This window comes from Xyrauchen texanus, chromosome 16 (assembly GCF_025860055.1).
Source record: "Xyrauchen texanus isolate HMW12.3.18 chromosome 16, RBS_HiC_50CHRs, whole genome shotgun sequence".
Classification (NCBI taxonomy): Eukaryota; Metazoa; Chordata; class Actinopteri; order Cypriniformes; family Catostomidae; genus Xyrauchen; species Xyrauchen texanus.
In genome coordinates this window covers 31,614,596-31,640,727 of record NC_068291.1, presented here as the reverse complement: position 1 = coordinate 31,640,727, position 26,132 = coordinate 31,614,596, and the positions used below count along the sequence as shown (strand labels likewise).

The window sequence follows — 26,132 nt, the reverse complement described above, 5'->3', positions numbered from 1 at the left end:
TTCCTATAAATCTCGGCTTATGGTGGCTACTATAAACTGGAAAGCTATGCTACATTCAGCCAAATGTGTCGTTTAACAAGACTAGCCGTATTTCAGACCTGCCCTGTCGTTATTTAATCTCTGAATGAACAGTAAATGCAGATTGAATCGCAGTGCATGGTATAAAATACCACATAAATGACAAATTTGGCTGCTGTTAGCTGTATGAATGAAAGGTCAATGACACTCACTCAGTCTGGGCTGGGAAATGTAGTTTCTGACCACTGCTTGCGCGTGTTGCCGTGCCGCTGCTTCAGGGCCGTTTAGGTCCACGGGCCGATTCGCTATTAATGTAGACATTGTTATTATTTTTGCTCGTAACTAATTAAATCGTCTGTGTGTAAACAGATGTGCACTGAAGCGGATGAAGAGACGGAGTCATATGACACCGCGGTCAGGACGTAGTAGTCGTGCACGCTCACGGGAATGGACGTTCGCGTACCCACGTGCGTGCGTGCGTGCGCGCGTCTGTGTGGTGTAGGGTGGCGTGCGTGATAAAGAGAAGTGTCAAGGTAAGTTAATTATTTTACTGTGGTGAAGAGTTTTCTTTATGAAACAGCAGAGCAGGTTAATTAAGTTTTGAAGGCACAACTTTAAAAAATGTTCTAAATGTTTCAATTGAAATTGCTTTGAAATGTTCTTAAAATTTAATTGGTATTATCATTCATTTACATATTTTCAGTTCAATGTGAGAAATACTCTGGCTTCTAATTTTATGTAAATGTCTGATCTTTGTACTAATGTCTTTTTTTGGTCTTTTTTTTTACGCATTGCCTTGAATTCTTGAAGAATTTTCTGTACATGTTATACAAGGAACACACAGACTGATGGGACACACGACATGACTTGTTGACAATTAAAGGAGCATTCCAGGTTCAATTTAAGTCATGCTCAATCAAAAACACTTGTGACATAATATTCATTACCACAAAAAATATTTTGACTTAAAAAAGCAGAAATCTGGGTTAAAGTGAGGCACTTACAATGGAAGTAAATGGGGCCAATATTCCGTATGTAAACATTTAAATACTCACTATTTTGAAAGTACAGCCAAACAAGACATATACAATATATGTGTTTACATGATTTTTGTGTAATAAAATCGCTTACTGTCTGGGATTTTTTTAAAAAAGTTATAGCCAATTTTACAACTTGCTGCCATGATGATGTAATCAGAGGTGTAGTGGTAAAAAAAGAGGTGGGTAAACTATAAATTCTGGTGGACCACGATGTGGTCACCCGGTAAGGTGGGCCACTGCGGTGTATGTGTATGCTGATGACATCGCTATAGGCTATCATTTGATGGTACTACCAAGGGTATCACTGGTTGTTCCCTCATCATAGGTCACACAATCACTATTCAATTCATACATTAATCTAAGTTCTTGTTAAAGAGACCCAAGAAGGAATAATATGGTTGAAATCTATAAAGTTTACTAAATGACAAAACAGAGAGAACAAAAATATTTTAGAGAGATAGAGAGGGAGGCTTATATCCAGGGCTTCCAATGCAACTTGTACATAATGATTAGGGATTTGGGATAATTTTCATAGTCGATTAATCTGTTGAGTATTTTCTCGATTAATCAATTAGTTGTTTGGTCTATAATATGTCAGAACAATGTGGATCAGTGTTTCCCAAAAGCCCAGGAGGATGACGTCCTCAAATGTCTCGTTTTGTCCACAACTCAAAGATATTCAGTTTACAGGCGGTGGGCCGGACCTCGAAATTATGAATTTAATACTTACCTCACAGCTGTGTAAGTCTTTTTTTGCTGAGGTCATGTAATAAAATCTTATAAGTACTACAGACATTTTTTCCAACTTTGTTGTTTGCACATTTGACGCAAAATGTCCTTACAAACTCTTACTTTTTTAAACCGGCAAATAAGCAGGAGTACTAATCATAACGTAAGAAAACCTCCCGTTTCCTTGACAACCAATGTAAATAATAAACACAGATGACCAGGAAGCTGCGTTCTTGAAATTACAATTTTGCTGTAAATCATTAAAAATGTAAATTTAGTTCTGTAGTTCAGTAATACTGAGGTAAAAATGAGGTGTTTTATCCATTTAGCCTCAAATGTAAAAAGCCCTGTAACCCCCCTTTCCCAGACAAGTTGGGCAAAGATTGTTCAATGTACAAATTTATCGGTGAACCTGCAAACCACAGAGAGTACAGTAGCTGAAAAAGCCGTATTGGCAATTTGGCAAGTGATGCATTCATGACATCCCCAAAATAAAAAGGTTGCTGCTCAGAAGTCATTCTGAATATACACATAACCAACATATATTTAGAAAGCCAACCCTTGAGAGTTTACATTTCAAGACTCAAAATTAACCAGACTGTTATTAATATTGAGATATATAAGCTCAAACATAGAAACAAAAACAACAAATATTAAGAATATATTTATAAAATGTATCAAAATATTATGTTAATTTAGGATTGCAACTTATAACCACAACTAAAACATGGGGATTTTTTAAAGACAATCATCCCGCACATCCTATTCAATATTCTATGATAAAATCAACTAATCGAATATTCGAAAATCGTGACTCATCCCTAATTAATATAGTATTTCAGTGCAAGTGGATGACATGACAAGTAGCAAAAGGCAGTGCAATATGTCAAGTCAAGTCAAGTGGTTTTTATGTGTGTAAGTGGGGTCAAATGTTCATAGCAAATTTAAAAATAAAAAAAATAAACCAATGTAGCAGCATCATAGTGTAAACTACCAGTGTATTTGTGCAAGAGTCAATCAGCTGCCCTTAGGTTATTGGAGGTGGGGGTGGAAGGAAGAGGCTCTCTATGATTCCCCTATAGAAAGTTAAGAGGATGGATTTGTTGGAGATGAGCCTTCCTCAACTGTGGGAGGAAGTGCAGAGGTTTTTGGACTTTCTTGGCCAGGTTCTGTTGGTGGTGTCGATAGATCAAGATGGGTCATCTGTGATGTGGATACTAAGCAACTCCGTGATCTTGACCTGCTCCATTCATGGTGCTGCTGATGTGATTGATGATTGTCAACGATCACCTCTGTAGTCATTTGGGTGTGGAGAGATATGATGTTGTCCTGTCCATGTCTGTGTGTTAGATAAACAACTGAATTATATTCAGATACATAAACACAGAAAGCACACATTACTAGATAATTTTAAATCACATTTTTCATCTTGACATTTGTATTGAGATGCTAACCATCTTAAACGAGCTTGACAAGACTACTGCAGTTCTGACCACAAATAATTTTGTTAAATAGCTCAAAAACAGCCATCTTTAAATAAAATATTTTTCCACCATATGTGCATAAGCTACCATGCACAGAATTGTGTCATTGTATAAACTGTGACAATCAACCATAAATGGCTTATATAACTCCATGACTACCACTATAAAGTTGATTTGAAATAATTTATTTGTTTTGCTTTGCACTATTTTTAGCTGATAATTAGTCTAGCTTACTTGTAGCCTAGGTAGCTTGCTATAAACCAATCCAACCTTGACATACCTGTCAAATTATTTCCTACGGTCTTCCCGTTTAAATATTTACCTGTAATTATCCCGTATTTGAATAATCTTTGCTTAGTTCATTGTGTATGTACCAAATGATTTGGATTAGCCTAAGCAACATACTGTTAGACCTAGCTTTACTGCTCCACTACCAACATTCTTTCGTGGCTACTGTTCTCATCAACGACAACGCATATATTCACGACGAAGTATAGCTTGCAGTCTTAAATACAACTTATATGAAAAGCATTAAGATATAGGGGTGTATAATCATTGTAAAACAAATCTTACCTTGACGTTGTCTTGCCGAGACACACCGGTCTCTCCAGGTTGGGTTGTAGACTCATTTGGCTTCAGACTGACGCGAGTCACGCGACGCCGGTTCAACAAATAACGTGATTGGCCAAATTAATTCAACAAGGTAACAACACAAGCGTTGATTGGATCTCACTCCGGCCAACGTTTGTGATCAGCTAGCGAAATTAAATCTATTTTTATACTTTAATGTGCAACAATTGGCGTTGGAAACAATCGGTAATCTTTTTGTGAATTATTCATATAGACAAATAAAAAAAATTAGCCAGACAGCTGCTGGGTAACTATCAAATCAAAAACTAAACGAGATAGACGGACTCGGCCCACCGCCTATTTACTGTCACAGAGGAGAGAAGACACTAGAACATATTCACATTTAACAAGCTGGAATCAAAGAAGTTTTTACTTTTGTCTTAAAAAATGACTCAACCTGACTAATTGATTATCAAAATAGTTTAGATAGTAAAATAGTGCAGATAACGACAGAAGAATGAATCTGGTGCCACATATTTTAATTTTAATCATTTGGGCTAGTGAGTGACGGATGAATCTTGATGCAGTCTGCTGCTTCCTGCTGATTGGTCAACACTGACAGTAATGCAGCCAGGGTTTCCCATACGTTCATTTATTTGTGGCGGCCCGCCACAATATCAACGCTGACCGCCACACATTGATTTTCGATTTATTTTTTATTTTTTACTAAGCCTATTTAAAATCGTAGCCTATTTGATTGCAGAGAGCCGTAGCGCATTCGCGCAGCACTAGCTACCTCTCGCTCGTCCCTCTCTCTCTCTCTCTCTCTCTCTCTCTCTCTCTCTCTCTGTCTCACCCGTACCTCTCGCGCTCTCTCTCCGTCATTGAACACCGCTGCATAAATCTGTCCAACACAGCACTGTCAGTTATTACTTATTAGCCAGCATGCAAGGAGCCTAGCTAATAAGGAGAGCTAAGTTATTGTTAGAATACAGCTGGATTTTTGAGGTCAGCACGCTGTATATAGCTGGTAGGAGTCAATATCGATGCACGCGCATGGGAAACACTGGCAGCAGCGCATTATGAAAGACTTCGTCTTAGGTTTAACAACCTATGAAACTAATAATGAACAATATGAAACTAAAACGACATAAGCTTAATTTAAAATGGCTTAGGAACTATCTATTTAGAGGTGGATAAACGCAATTTAGAGGTGGATAAACCCACTTTGGAGGTGGGTAAACGCTATTTCCGAATTTTGGGAGGTGCGTAAACGGCGTTTACGTGCGTTTAGCCTCCACTACATGCCTGGATGTAATGTCAACAAACCCTGAAACAATTGTAAAAATTACGATTTAAGAAACGTTACAGCTCAAAAAATACACAAGTTTTGACAGATGAATATGTAAGTGATTTTATTGGCCTGGGTAGCTCAGTGAGTAAAGACGCTGATACCACCCCTGGAGTCGCGAGTTTGAATCCAGGGCGTGCTGAGTGACTCCAGCCAGGTCTTCTAAGCAACCAAATTGGCCTGGTTTCTAGAGGGTAGAGTCACACGGTGTAATCTCTTTGTGGTCGCTATAATGTGGTTCTCGCTCTCGGTGGGGTGCGCGGTGAGTTGTGCGTAGATTGTAAATTGTGTGCCTCCACATGCGCTTCGTCTCCGCGGTAACGTGCTCAACAAACCACACGATAAGATGCGCGGATTGATGATCTCAGACGCGGAGGCAACTGAGATTCGTCCTCCACCACCGGAGTCACTATGCCACCACGAGGACTTAGAGCACATTGGGAATTGGGCAATCCAAATTGGGGAGAAAAGGGGTGAAGAAAAATATTTAAGTGATTTTATAAAATTGTAAGCTTCATATTTCTGTCTTTAAAGCCTACAAAAATTGGCACCTTTCACTTTCATTGCAAGAGTCTCACTGTAACATCGATATTTCCTTTTTTTTTTTTTTTTTTTTTTTAGAAAAGGAGGGTCAAGTGAGAATAATTTTTGGTGTAATCAACATTATGCCACAAATACTGTCAATTGAGCTTAACTTGTATTGAACCCAGAATATTCCTATAAAGGGGTCTGTACACGTGATGTCTTAATAGTTATAATTCTCTAAAGTCAAACAAGTCACAGTGTTTTTAAACAAGTGGGTTGTGTCCCAAAAATGAGTCACAGATCCATTCTAAAAGTGTTGGAGGCAGCAGGGTAAACACAATTGTAAAAGCAAATCATTAAATTCAACTAACCATAGTTTTCCCTATATTTTGTTGCAAAATCATCTGTCACTTGGTAGAAGCTAGGCTAATTAGGTAGATGCCAACATGGATATGTTGCTTGACATCCCCTCATCCTCAAAAACCATTAATAAAACTACACGATGTAAAAGAACCAGTGACCAAGACTACATGCAATACAAACATAAGTCACACTCGGCCTATTCAAGAAGATTGGATGCAGGGCTCAGATTCCATTCCATCAATGATGCTTCTCAACTCATTTTTGGAGAGTGCACCAACACTTATACACAGAATATTCATTAAATATCTGCCTCTCATAGTGTGAGTCACAGGTGCACACATGGCCTTGATGGCAAATGGGACAAATGTGCCATCAATCATCACAAGCGGTTTCAGTTTTTGGAATAACTTAAAAATAATCCAGTTAGAAAAGCCAGTGGTCATTCAGTGATGATAATTTGAAATCTGATTACTAAACTAAAGAAGTTCTGTTCAACAACAGCCATTATCCATTGCAATCAGATTTTAAAAATTATGTTTTATTAATGTTAAAATACCCACTTTTTTCCAAATTTAATGTGCAGAGACAAATGTAAGTAATCTATAAGAAGGTTATAAAATACAATACAAAAAATGAATAAATAAATAAAATATATTATATCTATGGCTCTGTCTAAACTTTGCTATGTTAACAGTATCATAAAATACTAAATGTACGGAAAACAACAGTTTTGAATATTCACGTTTATACAGAAATCAGATGAAAATAGAAAAATACAACAACTTCAGAATAAAAAAAATAGATATACCATTCTATGGTCTATTTAACATGATGTGAAAACAAGCACAAAGCACTTGCAGATGAGAAAATATGGTTTACGTATACGCAAGGATTGGAAAGTTCACATTGCATGCAAAAAGTTTGTTTGAGGAACTTTTTTTATGTCTTGCCTTTAAAGCTTTATCCTTCTTCCACCAGCCCTTACTCTGAGCACATTGGATCACATGGACTATAGCTACGTTATACACTCTCTGTAAAGTTGAGACCTCACTCACACCTGGAATCAATCATCTCATTATGATAAAAGCCTACTTGGAAGACTTGATCAAGGTAACAAGTTACTCAGAATGGTAGATGTTCTCTTAAGAATAATGCGTACATGTATTTCTTTAAAAGGATAACTCACAAAGAATGGATATTCTTTCTGGGGTGATATTAGTGTCAGTTTCAGGGACATAGAGGGATCCAGCTGCTAGAGCTTTTTCTCACTCTCTGTCTCTCCATTAAGGCTTCACAGTTTTAAACTACTTGAAAGTGCTTCAGATAGAATACCATCAAAGAGCATCAAAATACCTCAATGAGGTGACTTTTTTTTCCAGCAGTATGACAGGAAAGCTAAAAACCTGCAGAGCTCTACATGGGCTTCAAGAGCTTTTCTCTACATTTTCTCTTCATCCAACATGTAAGAACAGTGATGCAGGTTTAACATAGAGTTACTGTCACTGTAAATCAACTATAACATTCCTTTAGAATTTTGGTTATAATGTTGAATGAAAAAAATAAAATAAAGGAACATTAGGGACAAATCTTTTTTTTTTTCTTATCCTAATTTCCTATCCTACTCTGTCTAATTCTTCTGTTTCTTTGGAGCACCGGGAATTGTGAGCATGAGTTGAATGCGATAAACATCCAGTAGTCTAGTAAATTATTTTAAGAACATTTATTAAAATAAAACAAAAACATAAATAGAGAATGTTACACTCATTCCACTCATGCTTACAATTCATGGTGGTCAAATAAAATAGAAGAATTAGACAGAGTGCTATCACTATTTTTGGGCTTGCTTCAAACTCATATGTTCAAACTAAAACCGAACAAAAAAAAAACGAGGGGCAAGTCAAAATTAATTTTTGTGATAATCAATATGCCACAAATTCTATCGATTGAGCTTTACTTGTATTGAACCTGGAAGATTCATTTAACTAACATAAGTAAACAGTTAGAAATATTCAAATGTTGTATAATCACACATTATACTCAATTATTAAATTCACCTTTATATAAAGAAATACAAATATATTTGTATCTTAGTAAATTGTGGCTCTTACAATCCCTGAAGCTCAAACTTTTCATAAAAACATTGTGGATCCTGCAGATTCATGCAATCCTCTTAATGATTGTTAAAGGAATGTGTCATTCGTGTCGATATAATTTGTGGCACAGAAAATAATTTGTCCATCAGTTTTTTTTAGCAAAAAAATCTAGTGTGATAGAATCACTCACTGACATTTTCTGTGTAAAGTTGTATCCAATCTTTCAGCTTCAATGTCAATTCCATGCAAAGCTAGTAAATCAAGTAACTTTCACATGATATGAACATGACACCAGAACATTTTCATGGAGCAAATTTTGCTACGAGGAATTGCGGTAACCATCTAAAGTGGTAAAGCCATCGAAATTAAACTGATTTTGTTACTAATGCTTTATTGTAACTGCTTTAAGAAAAACATTTAGCTATTACTTCCATTGTTTGTGTGTTTCTATAACCTTGAATCTTCTTTCAAATTTAAATTGATTACATTTTTTAAACATTTTTTGCAATTATTTTCTGTGGTAATCAACATTATGCCACAAATTCAGTCAAATAATTTGCTTGAACTGAATTCAAGTAACATTGAAATCCAGGAAATCTACACAGTCAGAATCCTGAATTTGGGAGACTCTGTTTGTATCTGTTTGTGTGTGTATCTTTCATCTCAACCATTACCACTCTTCCTGACTGACAGCTTACTAAATGTTTAAACACTCTTTAGACACTTAACTGTACTTTTCTCACACTCTCACTGGATTTGCCTGCACAATAGATCCAGAACTCAAATCAAATTTTTGAGATTTAAACCTCTGACCCAGTGCACGCAGACGCACATGCTAACACACCCATTCTGTTCACATATGAGTACACACACACACACACACACACACACACACACACACACACACACACACACACACACACACACACACACACACACACACACACATCTCTCTCTCTCTCTCTAGTTTAAAAAATGTTGGCAGGGAAAAGCACTAGAGTTTGGAGTGGGTGGTTGTTGCAGTGGTGATGCTGCCGTTTGCAAAGTCTCTTGAGAGTCAATCCAAATGTTTCAGACAGAATGCAAAAAATAGCAAATTAATGCTCCTGAAGAGTACCCACCCACTGGAGTCTTGCCCTCGCTTAAAATACATCATCCATATCAAAGTCTGTCCACAAAAACAGCAGGGCTACACAGTGTGGTTTGGTCCAGGCAGAGAATGGTTGGACTGTTGATGTATTTATTATTGTTCTGTTAAAGCGACCTTGCACGCTGGAAACGTAAATTGAATCAAAATACACTGTGACGCAGCTTGTCAGAGATTCAAACACTGTGGGAAATTAATCGTCTCAATAGAACTGCACTATTGTAAAAAAATGAGTGATTGTTAATTGCACAAGATATTACACAACAAAACCAAAACGTTATGAAATAGGCTATTTTAGTGTAGTGCAGCTCTCATAGGCTGATAAAACCTTCACATCAAAGAGATGCTTGCAGCTTTTAATGTGGCGATTACACCTGGATAATTACTGTTTAAAATCTGCATACATTTGCTTACAACACCTGTATATCATGTGACACAGAAGGGGACCATTATTGGCATCGGGTGATCATTGTTTTGAAATGTCTGCTGTGTGATAGGTAATAGGCTTACGGCTGTGCCACCTGGTCAGCAGATTTCTCTTATAAACTGGTATGGACATCACATGTCTATAGGCAGTTAATCAACTCAGAACCCTTTAAGTATTATTAGTCTTTTATGTCACTGATTCTGTATGTTTCAAATCATTGATGTTTTTTTTTAGGTGTATATTTGTGGCAGGTTTCATGTGATCATTACATTGTCATCATCATTACTGATCATATATGTCATTATTTACATTATTTATAACATTCATCTATTGTACTTTTTCCTGGTCAAATAAATGTTTTATATAATTTTGAACTATCTTGGGGTATCTTTTATGTTAAACTAAGCAGTGTTTTTGTTTTTACTCAAAATAGCAATCAACTAGGGGCCTGGCTATCTCAGCGAGTAAAGACACTGACTGCAACACTTGGATTCGTGAGTTCGAATCCAGGGCGTGCTGAGTGACTCCAGCCAGGTCTCCTAAGCAACTAAATTGGCCCGGTTGCTAGGGAGGGTACAGTCACATGGGGAAACCTCCTCTTGGTCGCTATAATGCGTGGTTCTCACTCTCAGTGGGGCACGTGGTGAGTTGTGTGTGGATGCCGCGGAGAATAGCGCGAAGCCTCCACACACGCTACGTGTCCGTGGTAACAAGCCATGTGATGAGTGGATTGACAGTCTCAGACGCGTTGTGAGATTCGTCCTCTGCCAAACTGGGGAGTAAAGGAGAGAGAAAAAAAAAATTGTAATCAACTACAAATTACTAATTCTATACAATTTTAATTATATTTCTTTACTGATTACTTCAATGATTACTAATTACTTTTAAGTTTCTTTCTTAAAATTTTCTCAGAAAGTGTTTTTTGCTCAATGAATTTAAAATCATGTCTATATGTCCTCCTCGTTCATTGTTCCACGCAAGTCATACACGCAGCATCACACGTTTCTCCCTTACAATTAATCATTAAGGGGTGTATGCCTTTCAGTTGTCACAGACCAAAAAACATAAATAATGCTATTTTAGTTATGCGTAACCAAAATAATATACTTGGAAGTAAACTTATACTTAATTGAAGTCAGTAACTATAATCTGATTACTAGAATTGATTTGAAATGTAAATTGATTACAGTAACATTATTTTGTAACCGGATTACACCAACACTGATGCTAAGTAACTTTTTTCCACTGTAAAGTTGGGCATATAAATAAATAGTACATTTGTCAAATCTGTTTAAAATGATGTCTTCCACATGAAAAAAATATGTTACGGCTGCTACATCCTCAAGGTGGTCACCATGTTGAGATCACATATTAAATAATAAAATCGTGGGTAACAAGTACATCTATTATTCGGTATTATATGGTATTGTATCCAAAACTTCATCCAAATCAATCAGTACAAAGTCCAAGACCACTATCTTACAGGCCAGCAAAATGTACAGTAAACAAAAAATTACTTGGTGCACATCTACTTTAAGGCCACACAAACTATAGAACGCCTGAGCCCAGGTGTGTGCACTCTACGTGCTGAAAGTATCTACGTGTAGCTGCTCTGCTTTACGAAATCCTCTGATTGGTTTATTGGATCAGTTATTTCGAAAAGACTGTTAAGCTTGTATGACACTTTAGGGAAGGCCCAGGAGGGCCATAACAGGAGTTAAAGCTCCCCAGGAACATTGGGGTTACGAGTCCACTCTACACTTGGACTAGGTTCTTTCTCAGCGTACGTTTACGGTCTGATCATCATATGAAAGAACAGATAAAAGAGGATGTAAAGGACTCACAAAGAGCACAAAACACGCACAGGATGCTGCCTTTCCTCCCGCTGTAAGCCTGGGTTTAAGGGCTGGTCATGTGACGTCGAGAACGTGTTGGTGGTCTGACACAATCCCTCCTTGCCTCTTTCACACTTTTACTCCCCCATCGACTGCACCCGTTCCCTCACCCCCAACCACAATGCAGCTCAACCTTCAGCCTAATTGGGCTGCGAGGGAGGAGAAATGGAGTGAAGGGGGTAGGGAGAGAGGAGGCCAAGACCGTTGTTTTTTTTTTTTTAGGACTATATCCAAGATTCAGAAGGGTAAAGACTGCTCAAACACTCAGAGAACCAAAATGACAAAGGTCTTTGGTTGTTACCCTACAGTCAGTGCACACATATAAACACATACATTCACATGTGGTTGATCAGATTTGAAAACTAACACTAACACAAATGACATAACATTAGTTTGAAATGTAGGCAAACTTCTAAAATTCTAAGTGTTAAAAATAGTTTAAAGAGTTTAAAAATTGAATGTGATGTGGTTGAATATATCTGCCAGACATCGTCACAAGTCATATTTTAAGTTACAGTGGGGTTCATAACTTTTTTTCTAACTGAGTATTTTGTTTTTCATTACAAAATTATATCATCAGCATAATAATTTGAGTGAGAAGTTGAACTGAAAATGTTTTCGAATTTGGTATGTCCCACTTTTACCTTAATCCATAACCTGATGATCCATGTTATCACTGAATAATTTGAGAATGTTCCAAACAGCATCTTGTGTGCTTCAGTGGAAGCAAGGAAATTGGACCATTTAATATAGTCAGTGTCACTTTTTTTATTTTATTTTTTTTATTAGAAATGGTCAAATGCAGAATTTTAAATATTTGTTATTTCAAATGCCATGTTGTGGTGATCCAGCAAGGGTTTTAAGAAGTGGTGCAGATGGAAAGGAACCTCATTGTGTCGCAAGTTCTGCTTATTTTTGGCTGGTCATTGAGTTTGGTAGCCTTCAAACTCTGTCCTAACAATATCCCCATACATTTACAAAGTCAGATGGACAATTTCACTTTCTCCTTGTCACATCTCAACTTGTTTTCAGTCAGTCTGTTTCTTTCAGAAAATGGAAATTGAGCCATGAAATCATGATGTTCGTCCAATCACAAGGACACTGTATTATTTTCTCCTTCTGTCTTTTTGTCCCTCTTTATGTTGGAAAAATATAATTGTCTGATTAACTTTACTGCCAGAATTACATCACATTTAAAAAAAATCTCAAAATAGAATAATTCTATCTCATTTATCAGCCATTGATAGAAATACACCAATTATTTTAAATACCTTTAAAAGTAAATACAACATAAACCAAATTGTTTCAACTGACAGTTATGGGATCAGTGACCACTCTGCTTGTTTACTTCCTATAATATCACATTCAGACACCAGTGCCAGTAATTTTCTCATGGACTCCCTGCTATTGTATTTGCTCTGATTGTTTTAATGTACACAGAGTGTGGTCAGACTGACAACTGTTCAGTTGTCAAAACATTAAGACCAGTCTCATCATTTAAAACACATCCTGTAATTTACAATGTGTGATGACCAACACAGTCATTTCTATGGTAGCTCATATAGACAGAATGTGTAAAAGTAAGACTGTTTGCCATTTCATATGTTCAGAGACATACAGCTGTTCATTCATACAAGGCTATTCCCCTGTCTCTCATACATCACACAAGAGAGAAGGTCAACCAGTGCTGTGTTAGAGCTGGCAGTGTCAAGCGACCTTGGATGATATACACTGACACTGAGAATTTCTCAAGTAGGAACCATCACAATAGCCATGTAGAATTTAGACTGCTAAGAAATCTTTTGTGTTGTCTAAGAAGGTTCACTGTGTAACAACATGAGTAATGAAAGAAAGAATAGATTGGTTTTGGTTTGATTTTTTTAGTTATATATAATATATATCCACACTCATACCACAGTTCACAAACTTCAAGATATTTAACAACAACACCACCAGAGCTTTGATTGGTTCTTCATCCAGAAAACCTGCCCCCTTCCCCATACATTCATTCTTTCATTATTTGCAGATATACTGATGGAGTATTTATAACAGACGTGAATAATTTACAGTAAAATAACAATTTTTGTTACAATTTTCAGTCTTCATTTTATACTACAATAATTTTACCCCACTCCTCCTTCCCAGAGATCTGCCTCATCTCAGCTCAGATGATAGAACAGAACTCGAATTCTTCTGGAAAAGCATAGTAGAGGCTGCTGCTCTCTGCAAAACATCTAGCCCAATAATGCGAGGGTCTAACTGATGCTCCAGAGCTTAATCTTTCCTCATTTTGGCCCCATAGTTTTTTCAAAAGGTTTTTAGCTTAAACACGCACCTAAACATTGAAACCAGGACTACAACTTCAGTACCAGCACACACAGAGAGGAGAAAAACTGCATATTTAAGACATACAAACTCACAAACTGAGACTGCCTTCAAAACTCATTTTGGGGAGCACCCTCACAGAAACCATTTAGAGAACAATGAACACAGTACAATTGGACTATTTAAAGGTGTGACAGAATTTCCCTTTGATTTAGTCAGAACATGTTTAACCATATGAATACAAAATGTTATAGACATCTGATTTTATAGCTTCATATGGCAAATTCATGACCTTCGTAAGCAAACTGTGTATTCCAACTTTTGGAAATAAATCCAGTTATAATGTATATACTGTATCATTATTGTTAAAATCACATTTAGATTACTCTCCAACTTCAAACGGTAAACATGAAGGATGTTGCTGTGTAATTAGTTCAGTTTTATGTTTTGTATCATTTTCTCTACCATTTTTACTCAGCAGCTTTTTTAAGTGTATGGGAAATGTTTTCCCTAAGATATTGCCACAGCAAACATTTTTCCTCTCTTCCCCTCCATAATCTCTTGCTACATTCCTTATTCAAGCTTTTGTTTTCAAATTCAAAATGGGGTTGAGAAACTTTGATTTAGTGCAAAATGCTCTGACAATCCTTGTTTTGGAAAAGTACAAGTATGAGTCCGCCTTTTTTAACAGTTTTGAGAGGCAACAATGTGCAGTTTGACAACTTGAAAAAACACAACAGCACGGACAAGACAAAAGGGGAGAAAGAGATTTAAAAAGGAGTGATAATCAGAGCTCAAATTTCAAAACAACGAGAAAAAAGATATAGAGACCCCACGGTGATCATTCCAAAACTTTCTTGTCTAGTACTTCTTTGCCATTGGTCCGCGAGTAGGGTTCAAAGGCGGAGGAGCTCAGGTATCTAGCAGAAAGTTCCTGCAAGTTTCCGGCGAGGGATCCAGCCATGCCAAGTGGGTTGGAGGACATACGTGAGGCTACAGACCCGAGCAGAGACGGCATAGGGAAGCTGAACAGCCCATGGGCAGGCGGGGATCCCTGCAGCCCTGTGACTGTCCCCGAGCTGGTCACCGTTGGCAGTGGGGGGGTTCCTCCGGCTGTGCCCGAGCTGGTGGCGCTGCTGCTGCTGCTGGAGGAACCTCCATTGGCCGTTATGCCCAGGGAGGGCACACGGAGTGCAGAGCCCAGCGAGGAGCTCCCGCAGTGGGGCAGCAACCCTGGCAGGCCTGGAGGAGTAAGAAGTCGGCCCTGCTCCAACAGCCGCAGGACACTACATGTGGCAGCTGTCTCAGAGACCACGGAGCGCAACTCAGAGTCCTTGCCCTGATCTTTCTTCTGCTTTGTGCGCCGGTTCTGGAACCACACCTTTACCTGAAGAAGAAGAAGAAGAAGAAGAAGAAGAAGAAGAAGAGAGAGAGAGCAGAGAGAGAGAGAGAGAGAGAGAGAGAGAGAGAGAGAGAGAAGCAGGAAAGAGTTTGAAAAAGAACAACGTAAACACTGTGAATTTGCACAATGACTGGTAATTTGGAAAAATGTACAGTAAAAATGTATTTAAATGTAAGATATAATGATATGACTATTTAGAAGAAAATATAGTGTGCCAGATTGATCTGCATAGATTAGCAGTGAAAAACATTCATGTTTAGCACAAATTTGGTATGAAAAACAGACACTTTTTTAGGCAATAATGTAGGAGAGACCTATTGTGGGTGGAGTGGGCTGAAACAGAAAGAACGATTAAAAGAGTAACTGTAAACCTATTTAAGTGAACAAATGTGTCTATATTATGTTAAAAAATACCAAAACAGATTTTACGCAAGCTTGTCTCGCATTGATTGTTGATAGATCAATACTGTTTGTATCTCTTTCATTTAGGTTCACAAAGAAAGTGCAATGGCAATTTCCAGATAATACACATTTTAAGGCAAGTTCCAATAGAATAACAAAATCCTATCATTTATATTCATTTTTCATAAAGAAAAAGAGGCCCACTTTATATTCACTGTAATTAAAATGATTGATAATAGTTTTGGAGGGCTATGAACAAGAATGACTAACATCTCCAAAATTAGTCATACAGTTGAACAGTCATGTTTATAAAGAACCATTAAAATAAAGAGTGTAAATGCATTGATGTTGAAAGTACAGCAATGGCTGTAATCCTATTTACATTATACATCATGAGTTGTGTAATGAGGTGCAATGTGCATGCATGAGGTGCAATGTGCATGCCTTAGTAGTTTCAGCAGTGTTGTAATGGAATGCTAGTTCCTAAATTGTGAGATTAAACCAGACATTGTGCCTAAATCACATGCATGCTTTTTCATTTGTATTTGGCTATTCAAGTGTCCCCTCTTGTTCAATCCCTGTAGCTCACTGTTTTGTGGATACTGTGTACCAGAAGGCCAAGAAAAACATTGAATTACCAGCAATTCCTACACATCTTTATAAAATCCAATATTGTCCCTATTATAACCAAATTTAATTCACGAAACTCAACCCTACAAAATATAAAAATAGATGTATTGCAAAAACACTTCAAAAAGGATAACTTCCTTGTTTGATCTTGCCATGGAAAATTTTTGTGGTTCTGAACAAAATGTTAATTTCAAGAAGGCGTCATTAAGGAGCACTTCACCCTTCTCATCATGCGGCCAAGAAGAGACACGGGAAGCTTTAATGTAATCAAGGCATGGATTTGAACTGCACTGCTGCACAGGGTATTAGTGAAGCTAACTCTATTGTCCTCCTGGTGTTAGCAGCACTGATCTGTCTTAGGGCTTTAAATGTTGTAATTTCACCCCATAGGACAGCAGAAGAATTTTTAAGTCGTTAGTGGAGTGATGACGTGATAGCATGTGACAGAGTTCAAATGGCCAATAGAATTTGACACGTTGAGACAGCGTTTTCAGTTCGCAGATGTTCAGGGTCTTTAATTAGGGGAGCCCCGAATCATTAATATTGACACATTTAAGAAATTATTTAAAAATGTGAAAAAATATTTACATTTGTAAATGTAAAACAAATAGAGAGCAAACTGTAATTGCAGTTTTATCTTATAATGTTTTTTAGCTATCCTGTTTTCTTTTTCTTTTTTACTAAACCAAGAGATGCAGACTAAACTGATTATGCTGTTTGTTTAAAAATAAACACTATGGCTCCAAAATTAGCCTTACTACTGCAGTCAGGCAAAGGGCAGAGTTTGCCTGCACTGCAGATTATCCAGGTAGACATGCAGAGAGGGGGGTAAAAAGAGTATGAGAGAGGAAGAGAGATAGTGCATGTACAGTTCAGTCATGTAATCTCAGGCTCATGACCTCTCGCTGACCCCCATGCAAAGCATGTGCCACAAATGCATCGCTTGGCTTATCTTTAATTTTTTTTATAGCAGGCCTTTGCAGCACTAACAAACTGTCAAACTATTGCACTGCTGATAAGGGCATAAAAAGTGAATTATCTGGAAAAATGTCAGGACAGTATGTTGCGATTAGATCACTGATGTTCTAGGTGGCCTGAAGGTATGCCACAAGATCAAAATGGAATATGAAATAAAGATCAAAATCTTTTTTTTTATAGTAAGACCAACTCCAACTCCTCTTTGTCAGTGACTCAACGAGAACATAAGAATAATAATTAGATTAGTGTCACAAGGATGTGTGTGATACAGTACCTGTTTATCTGGGTGTATTGTTGCACATATAGGCTGGTTTTCATATATGTGTATTTTGCTTCAGCAGCCTTCATAATTATTTGCACCTTGTTTTTTTGCATTTGCGATATTTGGGTGTATCGATACGTGCAAGTGAGTGTACCTGAGTTTCTGACAGGTTTAGTTGTCGGGCAAGCTCAGTTCTCTCTCGTCCCACAACATACTGGCACCGCTGAAACTCCATCTCGAGTCTGTACAGCTGCTCAGCTGTGAACGAGGTTCTAGTGCGTTTTGGTCTGTCTAGATCCAGACCCTTTGGCAGAATAATCTCTCGAATCGAACCTTTGGCATCTGAATATGAAGGGAAAAAATGCTTTCAGCAAATAGTCCAAACCAAATTAGTTCACACTTGCTATATGAATATCATCTAAATACCCACACCTACAATTAGCAGAAGTCAGCATATAATACAAAGATGAAGGTAGAAAGATGTTAAAAATGCAACTTTTTGTTTGTGAAATATGTAGTCACAAGATATATACACATAAGTTGTCACACACACACACACACACACACACACACACACACACACACACACACACACACACACACACACACACACACACACACACACTTAAAGAATCATACACATTTTGTGGATATATATAACCCACAAAACATACATGTGTTTATTTAAAATAAGGAAATAGTTTAAAATACACACAAAAAAAAAAACTAAAGAAATAACTTTTTCCTGTTAATTGTGGCTGTTAAAATAGCCACATTTAAATGTCAAACAAATGCCGACTGGTCCTTTATTATTCTATTAATTATGAAAAATTATTTAAAAAAATATATTTTGTAATTAAAAATCATGGAGAAAAATAAAATGTGTAATGTAAAGTAAAAAGTAAAATCCAAGAAAACAAGAAAAAAATTATATTGGAAATACTTAACAAAAAAATTCAAAAAAAAAAAAACTAATTTACAAAACATTTTCTATTAATCTTTTTGTCTATTATTTACAATCATTTTGAATGCATCTACAACGTATTTTAAGATGACAAATATTTCACCGGTAATGGAGTAAAGGCATACTAAATATTTATTTATTTATTTATTTTTTTAAATAAAATTAAATAAAACAATACATCCAATAGGTTAACAGGCAATGTTTTTAATGTTTACTTTTTTGTTGTTTTCTTCTATGTGATAAAAGCACAATGAATTGATATGAATGAATACATTGATCTATATCAATAAATACATACATATATATAAATAAAAAAGCTTTGTGGCAACTTCATTTGAAAATAATATTTTACAAAATATCAGTCTACATAACTGTTCAAATCTGGATACTGGATTACATTGTTGGCCGTTGAATCATGACTGAAGAATTACAATTTCATAAGGTTAATTTCCTCATATTTCAGCAGGCCTGTCTTTGACCTGAATTTAGCTTCACAACCTAAATAAATTAATGGAGCTGATTGCTCTCCTGAATTTAACAATCAGCTGACACAAGCAGGAGGGGCTTCACAACTATGTTAGTAATTTAATACAAATATAGACAATTGATTGAAAAAGCATTATAAAATCTTTCTAAAAATGTTATATGAAAAATGTAATTGCTGCTTCAGTCTCAATTATACTGTTACAAAAAGTTTGGAATAAAGAAATAAATCCAAAATATAAATTTCTGCTAAATGAGATCGGTAAATTTAACACTTTGCCATTCAGATAAAAATTGTTTATATTTTGAAAGGATGAACAAAAACGGTAGTGAATTTCACAAAACAGGGATCATCTTGGACCATGTATCACATTATGACCATAATAAACTATATACACAAAGTTAAATTATCCCTAAAGATATGTACAAAAATAATTATTCCTTAAGTCTCACTATTATAAAAACCCTGAACTTTAAAATAAAAATAAAACATTAACAATCGTACTGTACAGTGCTCAAACATTTTCCAGTTTCAGTAATTATTATATTTATTTTTATTCTGTCTCTTTTTCAAATCAAGAAAATTAGAAATTATGCTAAATAACTTTTGCAAATATTTGCGACTAAGAGGCTGTGGAGAAATTGTGTCCTAAAGCTTTGAGACACACCATAACAGCTGATAAATTACAATTGGAATTTCTTTCCTCAATGGAGAACTAATTCTCATCTGCCATCTAATTAGAATAATTAAATTTGAAGTATATACACACACCCGCAGTCAACACACTCACAAATGGATAAAAAACAAAGCCAATATGAAGTTTCTGCAAAGGTGATTTCCTGTGTTTTTGGTGCAGTATGAACTGAACGCTCCACGGGAGTGTTTTTAAACTTACCTCGAACTAGAATCCTCCGGCAGTAATCAGGATCTCCCGAGCTTGTCCGGCTCTTTTCGCAGGCTTCCACCGGTCCGGATGAAGAAAAGGAGTCCTGCTGGTCCTTCAGTAAGGTTTTTGAAATGTTTCCCTGGGAATCCTTTCCCTCTTTCCCCTCTTTAAGTCCATTCTTAAGGAGCATTCCGGACTCTGTGTCTTGGCTATAGCGGACTTCCATAGTCTCTTATCCTCTCACAAGATTTATTTTTCTACTTGTTGGTCAAAAATATGGGGAATGACAGTTTGGGTATTGCACAATGCTTATTCTGGGTAATATAGGTTTGGTCTTTCTGTAAAACAGCAGCTTGAAATCTGAGTCAGATAGCTAATGTGCCACCAGCACTTTCCCAGTCCACTGATCTGCCCTATTATCTCTGTGCAGACTCACTTGCCCAATGATCATAGACTTCTCACCAAAATTCAACATCAATTTAATAGCTCCTCTCCTTGTAACATTCACATCAGGCTGATCTCTGGGTAATCAGAGCTGTGGACGGACACGCTCGCCGCTTCAATTGATTACGGTAATTTGGCTTCCTCCACATTTGCGTAACCTCATGAATACTCTAAACTATTTGGGAAATACACGTTGTCCTGATAGAGGGGTCCAATTGCTCTCCACCCTCGTTCACTCTGAGTCAAGGCAGATGATTTGTCTTAGATCACAAGGCACGACAGTCAACACACACCAACCGCACAATCACAGAGCTGAAAAAACGGCAGAAAAGTTCCACTTCATTCCTTGATGCCCTGGTGCTCCGAAGCCATTCCTCTGCTCTAAGGCCATGGACGTTTGGTCAGGCTGTGGCTAGCGAACTTTACACACACTTTGATGAATCTCCCCCCAGTTAATGAATGGCCCGATACCACAGACTGCACCCTCTACACATCGGAGCTAATACAAGCACAGAGCGAAAAGAGAGAGAGAGAGAGAGATCGGTAGAGAGCGAGAGAGAAAGAGAGAGAGGCAGAAAATGAGACACAGTAAGAGAGGCGGAGAGACCTAGAATACGAAAAAAAACAGAATCCACTTCGGATTAAATTTGTAGTGGTAATGAACAGGGATTCACAAAGAACGGAGATGAACACAAGCAATCTCTGTCACACAGAGACAGTATGAGTAACAACCACCCTAAGTCACCTGGTACCTCTAATAAGAACAGAAACCCTACCGCTACAAGCAAGCTTATTACAACTCCTACACAGCAGACTCATAGAAACAAGGGAACTACCTTAAAATATGCCTGTTAAATAAACAACAACAACAAAAAAACTCAACCAACACAACCTGCCAGAGATCCCAACACTAACACCCAAGCGACCCCCACCTCCTCCTCCTCTCTCCCACTCCTTCCACACCGCTACACACCCACCCACTCAGTCTCTTGCCTATTTTCATTGTCAATGCAACAATATCTGGGGGAACAGCAGTGGTCTGTAATCCAATAAGACCATTGATTAGGCTACAATGATTCAATTCAAACCAATGGTTGTGAGCAAGGAACAAGCTTGGACCCTTCTTGTCACCTTGCAGGGCCAGAGGCCCTCTTCATGCTGAACCCCCCCTCCCCAAAGCCATTCATTCCTTTATGGGAAACCGAGAGCAAAAGGAGTGAAAGATGGCAATTATCTAATTGGACTATTAACAAACAATTCTGTGAGTGTGTCTGGTAGGGAGCAGAAGAGTCTGGGGGGGCTGGACAAACTTCATTTAGTGAGTGTGTGGGGCAGCTTGTTGGAGAGAGGGAAAGGTTGTTTAAAGAAAAGATGAGAGGGGAGGGATTGTTTAAAGAAAAGGTAAGAGGAGGCTACGGAAAGGGGGCTGCTAGGGCAGGAGGGCGATTCTGCACTGAGCTTGGGAATATAATTTTGGTGGGACACGCACCAGCTGTGGTCCAAGCCGATTCCAGGTCAACAAAAGAGTACGGATGAAGCTGTCCTGCATACAGACACAGATGCAGCTGTGGGACAGTATACTGTAGGCCCTGTGATTGCGTGATGGAAAAATCTTCAGATATGTGTTACTTTTGAGACTGTTGGTTATACATTGTATATAGCATAACAAGTAGAACAACTAGCAATGCACCGATGTTTAGGCTAATGATCGGTATCTGCGATAAAGCTGGTTGTTTCAAAACAGCCTCAGATCAAGGCTGATTTTTCCCTCTAAATCAAAAGAGGATGTGAAAATGCATTGGACAATTACTCTACAACTCGTGCTGTGTGTGTGAAAGAAAATGTCTCTTGTGTGGAATTACTGTGAAATGGGTGACAGCAGAGTTGCAATCATTCGAGATTCATCATTTAGACTTCAGTTGATGTGAGTTAATAACATAATTTTTTTTTTAGAATGTTAAGGGGAGTTAATGCGCTTTTTGTTTCAGTGTTTTGTTTGCACAGTAACTGAGACAAAATATGTAGAGACATAGAGAATCAAGTTATTATTTAAATTCCTTTTGAAGTTGTATAATTAATGTACAGTGATTTAAAATGAGTTAGCATTAAAAAATGAAACCACAAAACTATTGGTATTAGTTTCTGCAGATTTTTTTTTCTTAATACTTGGATTTCAGTTTCGGCACACAAATTTTGTATCAGTGCATTCTCAATTAGCAATGCCAAGGTTGTGGGTTTGATTCCCAGAAAACATGCATAATGATAAAATATACCTTGAATGCACTGTAAATTGCTTTGGATTAAAGCCACTGCCATAATATAGGACTTATAACAATGGTAATGAGGTCAATGGAGAATGGCCAGACTGGTTCGAGCTCAAAGAAAGGCTACAGTAACTCAGATAACCACTCTGTACAATTGTGGTGAGCAGAATAACATTTCAGAATGCACAACGTCGAACCTTGAGGTAGATGGGCTACAACAGCAGAAGACCACGTCAGGCACTTTACTGGGAACAAAGTGTTCTCAATAAAGTGCTATGTGAGTGTATACTGTAAGAGCTGTTGATTGAAATTGAAATGGTTTGATCATTAGTAAAAAAGGCAGTCATAAAATTGTAAAATGTTTCCACATGACATTTTTTTTGTGCTTTCAACCAAACTTTTGTGTAGTTTTTTGTTAGTTTTTGTAAATATACTTTTTAAGGTTTGCTATGAGATCTCTATAAGATTCCCCCTAATGAGGAAGCAGTTGCCAGACTTTGTGGATCCTAGAACTATATCAGAGCTGATTCCTTTCCCTCTGTTTGGCCTCTATTGTGTCATTGCTGGTAAAGCTTCCCATCAGATGTAAGTAAACCCACAACGTCAGAATGGCAAAACCCACACACCTCATTTATATAGAGACAACAAAACAATTCAGTGCCAAAAGAGGAGAGTGGACAAAGAGGAGATGGGTGGAAACACAGTCTGAGACAAAAAGACAGATGGTGAGACATATCAATAGATAAATAAGAACAAGTGATGACATGACAACACCTGAAGAAATGAAGGGCACATTTTGTGCAGTTCCTTTCAGTCTGGCCATTGTTGGTGCATTCCCCACAGTTTGAGTTACACAGCTTTTGGAACAAGTTTATATGTATCAAACTATGGTTTTGAAAAATATAAAATGGTAGCATAAACAGGATGGAAAAATACATTAGCTTAACCAAAAAAAAAAAAAAAAAGGGAAGATATGAGATAACTTAAAAAAATTACTCTGAGGGTAAGATGAATGTCTAAAGCTCTAATGTCAATTATTTTTAATTAAAATAATTCCTCATAGATGCAGCATTTAATAAAGGTGCACTCAGTTATTTATTTATTTTTTTGCTCATATTTTTTTAAGCAGAAAGAAATAGTAATTGTAGAAGACTAGTTAAATCAGTCTTTGAGAAAAGCTGCTATACTCTACATATGATGCAGGTGCACATTCATGAACATGGCTATGTTTATATCATGTGACCAGCCAGATATCACTCATTTTATCTGTAATCCCCTATAATTGGGAATTTTTAATCGTGGAATAAATTAATCACGATTGACTGCAAGTAGGGTATTTTTATAATGAATTTGGTAACTGAGTTACCTAAACTCTAGGTGTCAGCGTAAAATAAAAACAACCATAAAGTTGCTTAAAAAAGTGTAACTTCTAAAGAAATGCATTGTAATTTTGCAATATATGTAGGAAGTCATGACCATTCACATTAAAATGAAGACTCAAGTCATATCAGTAACCTTATAAAAGCTGTATTATTCTACATGGAGAGGGCCCACACATGGGGGCTGTTAGAATCCCATGACCAGTCCATACAAAGACAAAAGTTACTGAGTGCATCTTAAATATTTATAATGATTTAATCACATAGTTAAGCTATAGTAGGTAGTAGGCACCAACATTTAAAATATACACACCTAATACCTTTGTCGACATATTGCAACAACTGATCAACAATCTAGCAGCATTGTCAAGTCTGCAGAACGTCTACGACGGTGTGTCGAAGAAGCGACACTAGGGGTCCAATTTAAATCACGCCATGCGCTGAGCCGTGTACGTGTACTGCTGACACAAGAGCGGGCAAGCAGTGGGCAGTCCAAATATGTAAGCAAAGCACATACCGGACACAGCAACGAAGGGGCTGGGTCTGCCTCCTCCCGGGGCAGCGCTTGCAGGTTGACTACATGGTCTCTGAAGGGTGTGGTAGGCCGTGATAGCAGCAACGTACACCTTCAAGGTGGAAGGGGACAGCCTCCCCTCAACCTCTCCTGTAGGAATAAGAGCACTCACCTATCTGCGCACCTCTGTGGATCTTCAGACCAGGAAGAACACCAGTTTGCGAACAAGCGCCACTTCAGGGCGTAAAGTTGCCTAATAGAGGGGGCTCTGGCTTGGCTGATCGTGTCTACGATGGCAGGTGGTAGACCAGCTAGATCTTATGCGTCCCATCCAGGGGCCAGACGTGGAGGTTTCAGAGGTCTGGGTGCGGATGCCAGAGCGTGCCCTGTCCAAGAGAAAGAAGGTCTTTCCTCAGGGGAATTCGCCAGGGAGGGGCTGACGCGAGGAGTACGAGGTCCAAGAACCAGGCACGAGTGGGCCAGTAGTGGGCCACAAGGGTGACTTGTTCCTCTACTTGTTCCTCCCACAGCACCTGTGCAAGAAGGCTCACTGGGGGAAATCTGTACTTGCGCAGCCCCCGGGGCTAGCTGTGTTCCAGTGCGTCTGTTCCGAGGGGAGCCACCGCTAGGGAGTACCAGAGCGGGCGATGGGAGGTCTCTTGGGAAGCGAACTGGTCTATCTGTGCTTTGCCGAACCGCTCCCAAATCAGCTGAACCGCCTGGGGGTGGTTCTCCGCTGAGCGTACCATGTCGTGACAGCGCGTCCGCTGCTGTATTTGGTTGACCAGGATGTGAGTGGTGCGCAACGACTTGAGTCATTGCTGGCTACAAAGGAGGAGATGGCGGGCGAGTTGTGACATATGACGAGAGCCTTGGTGATTTATATACGCTATTGTAGCGGTGCTGTCTGATCGAATAAAACGTGCTTGCCCCGTATTAGTGGGAGAAACCTCCGCAGGGCAAGTATTGCAGCCAGCAACTCTAGGCAGTTGATGTGCCAACCCAGCCGGGGCCCCATCCAGGAGCCGGCAGCTGCGTACCCATTGCACATGGCACCCCAACCCTGTTTGGAGGCATCTGTGTTGACTAGAACGCGTCGGGACACCTGCTATAGTGAGACTCCTATCCACATGCCATATGCCCCAGGAGCCTCTGGAATTGTTTTAGAGGAACCGCTGTACCTGGCTTGAATAAGGTGAGGCATTTCAGCACCGACTGCATGCGCTCATTGTGAGGTACGCTGTCATTGATACTGAGTCTAACTCCATGCTGAGAAAAGTGATGCTCTTAACCGGGGTGAGCTTGCTCTTTTCCCAGTTAACCTGAAGCCCTAGGGGGCTGAGGTGCCTGAGCACCTGGTGCCTGTGGGCACACAGTAACTCTCGAGAGTGTGCTAGGATGAGCCAGTTGTTGAGGTAATTAAGTATGCGGATTCCCATTTCCCTTAGCAGGGCAAGGGGTGCCTCTACAACCTTCGTGAAGACGCGAGGGGACAGGGACATGCCGAAGGGGAGGACCTTGTACTGATACGCCTGGCCGTCGAACGCAAACTGTAG

At 38.3% G+C, this 26,132-nt stretch overlaps 2 protein-coding genes across 2 annotated transcripts in view; both read right to left on the bottom strand.

Moving 5' to 3' along the window:
* atp6v1ba (ATPase, H+ transporting, lysosomal, V1 subunit B, member a) overlaps nt 1–446 on the bottom strand; it is a 28,819-nt gene extending 28,373 nt beyond the window's left edge. Inside the window, exon 1 of the mRNA XM_052145338.1 lies at nt 231–446. Coding sequence (XP_052001298.1) covers nt 231–339 — 109 coding nt within the window. The 5' untranslated portion in view covers nt 340–446. The remainder of the gene's footprint in view (nt 1–230) is intronic.
* Nucleotides 447–13,549: 13,103 nt separating this feature from the next.
* Nucleotides 13,550–20,856, bottom strand: vax1 (ventral anterior homeobox 1). The gene is made up of 3 exons (XM_052145339.1): nt 19,985–20,856; nt 17,796–17,983; nt 13,550–15,354 (listed from the first exon to the last, which is right to left on the bottom strand). Exons 1-3 carry the CDS (start codon nt 20,199–20,201, stop codon nt 14,809–14,811), a joined length of 951 nt encoding a protein of 316 aa, XP_052001299.1. The 5' UTR covers nt 20,202–20,856; the 3' UTR covers nt 13,550–14,808.
* Nucleotides 20,857–26,132: the final 5,276 nt, after the last annotated feature.

What these genes read in the sequence shown, in the direction of transcription:
- vax1 (XM_052145339.1), bottom strand. Translation starts at nt 20,201, where the DNA reads ATGGAAGTCCGCTATAGCCAAGACACAGAGTCCGGAATGCTCCTTAAG. An exon ending in CCGGAGGATTCTAGTTCGAG is followed by an intron (nt 17,984 to 19,984) that starts GTAAGTTTAAAA and finishes CTTCATATTCAG; the next exon opens with ATGCCAAAGGTTCGATTCGA. An exon ending in TAAACCTGTCAGAAACTCAG is followed by an intron (nt 15,355 to 17,795) that starts GTACACTCACTT and finishes CTTCTTCTTCAG; the next exon opens with GTAAAGGTGTGGTTCCAGAA.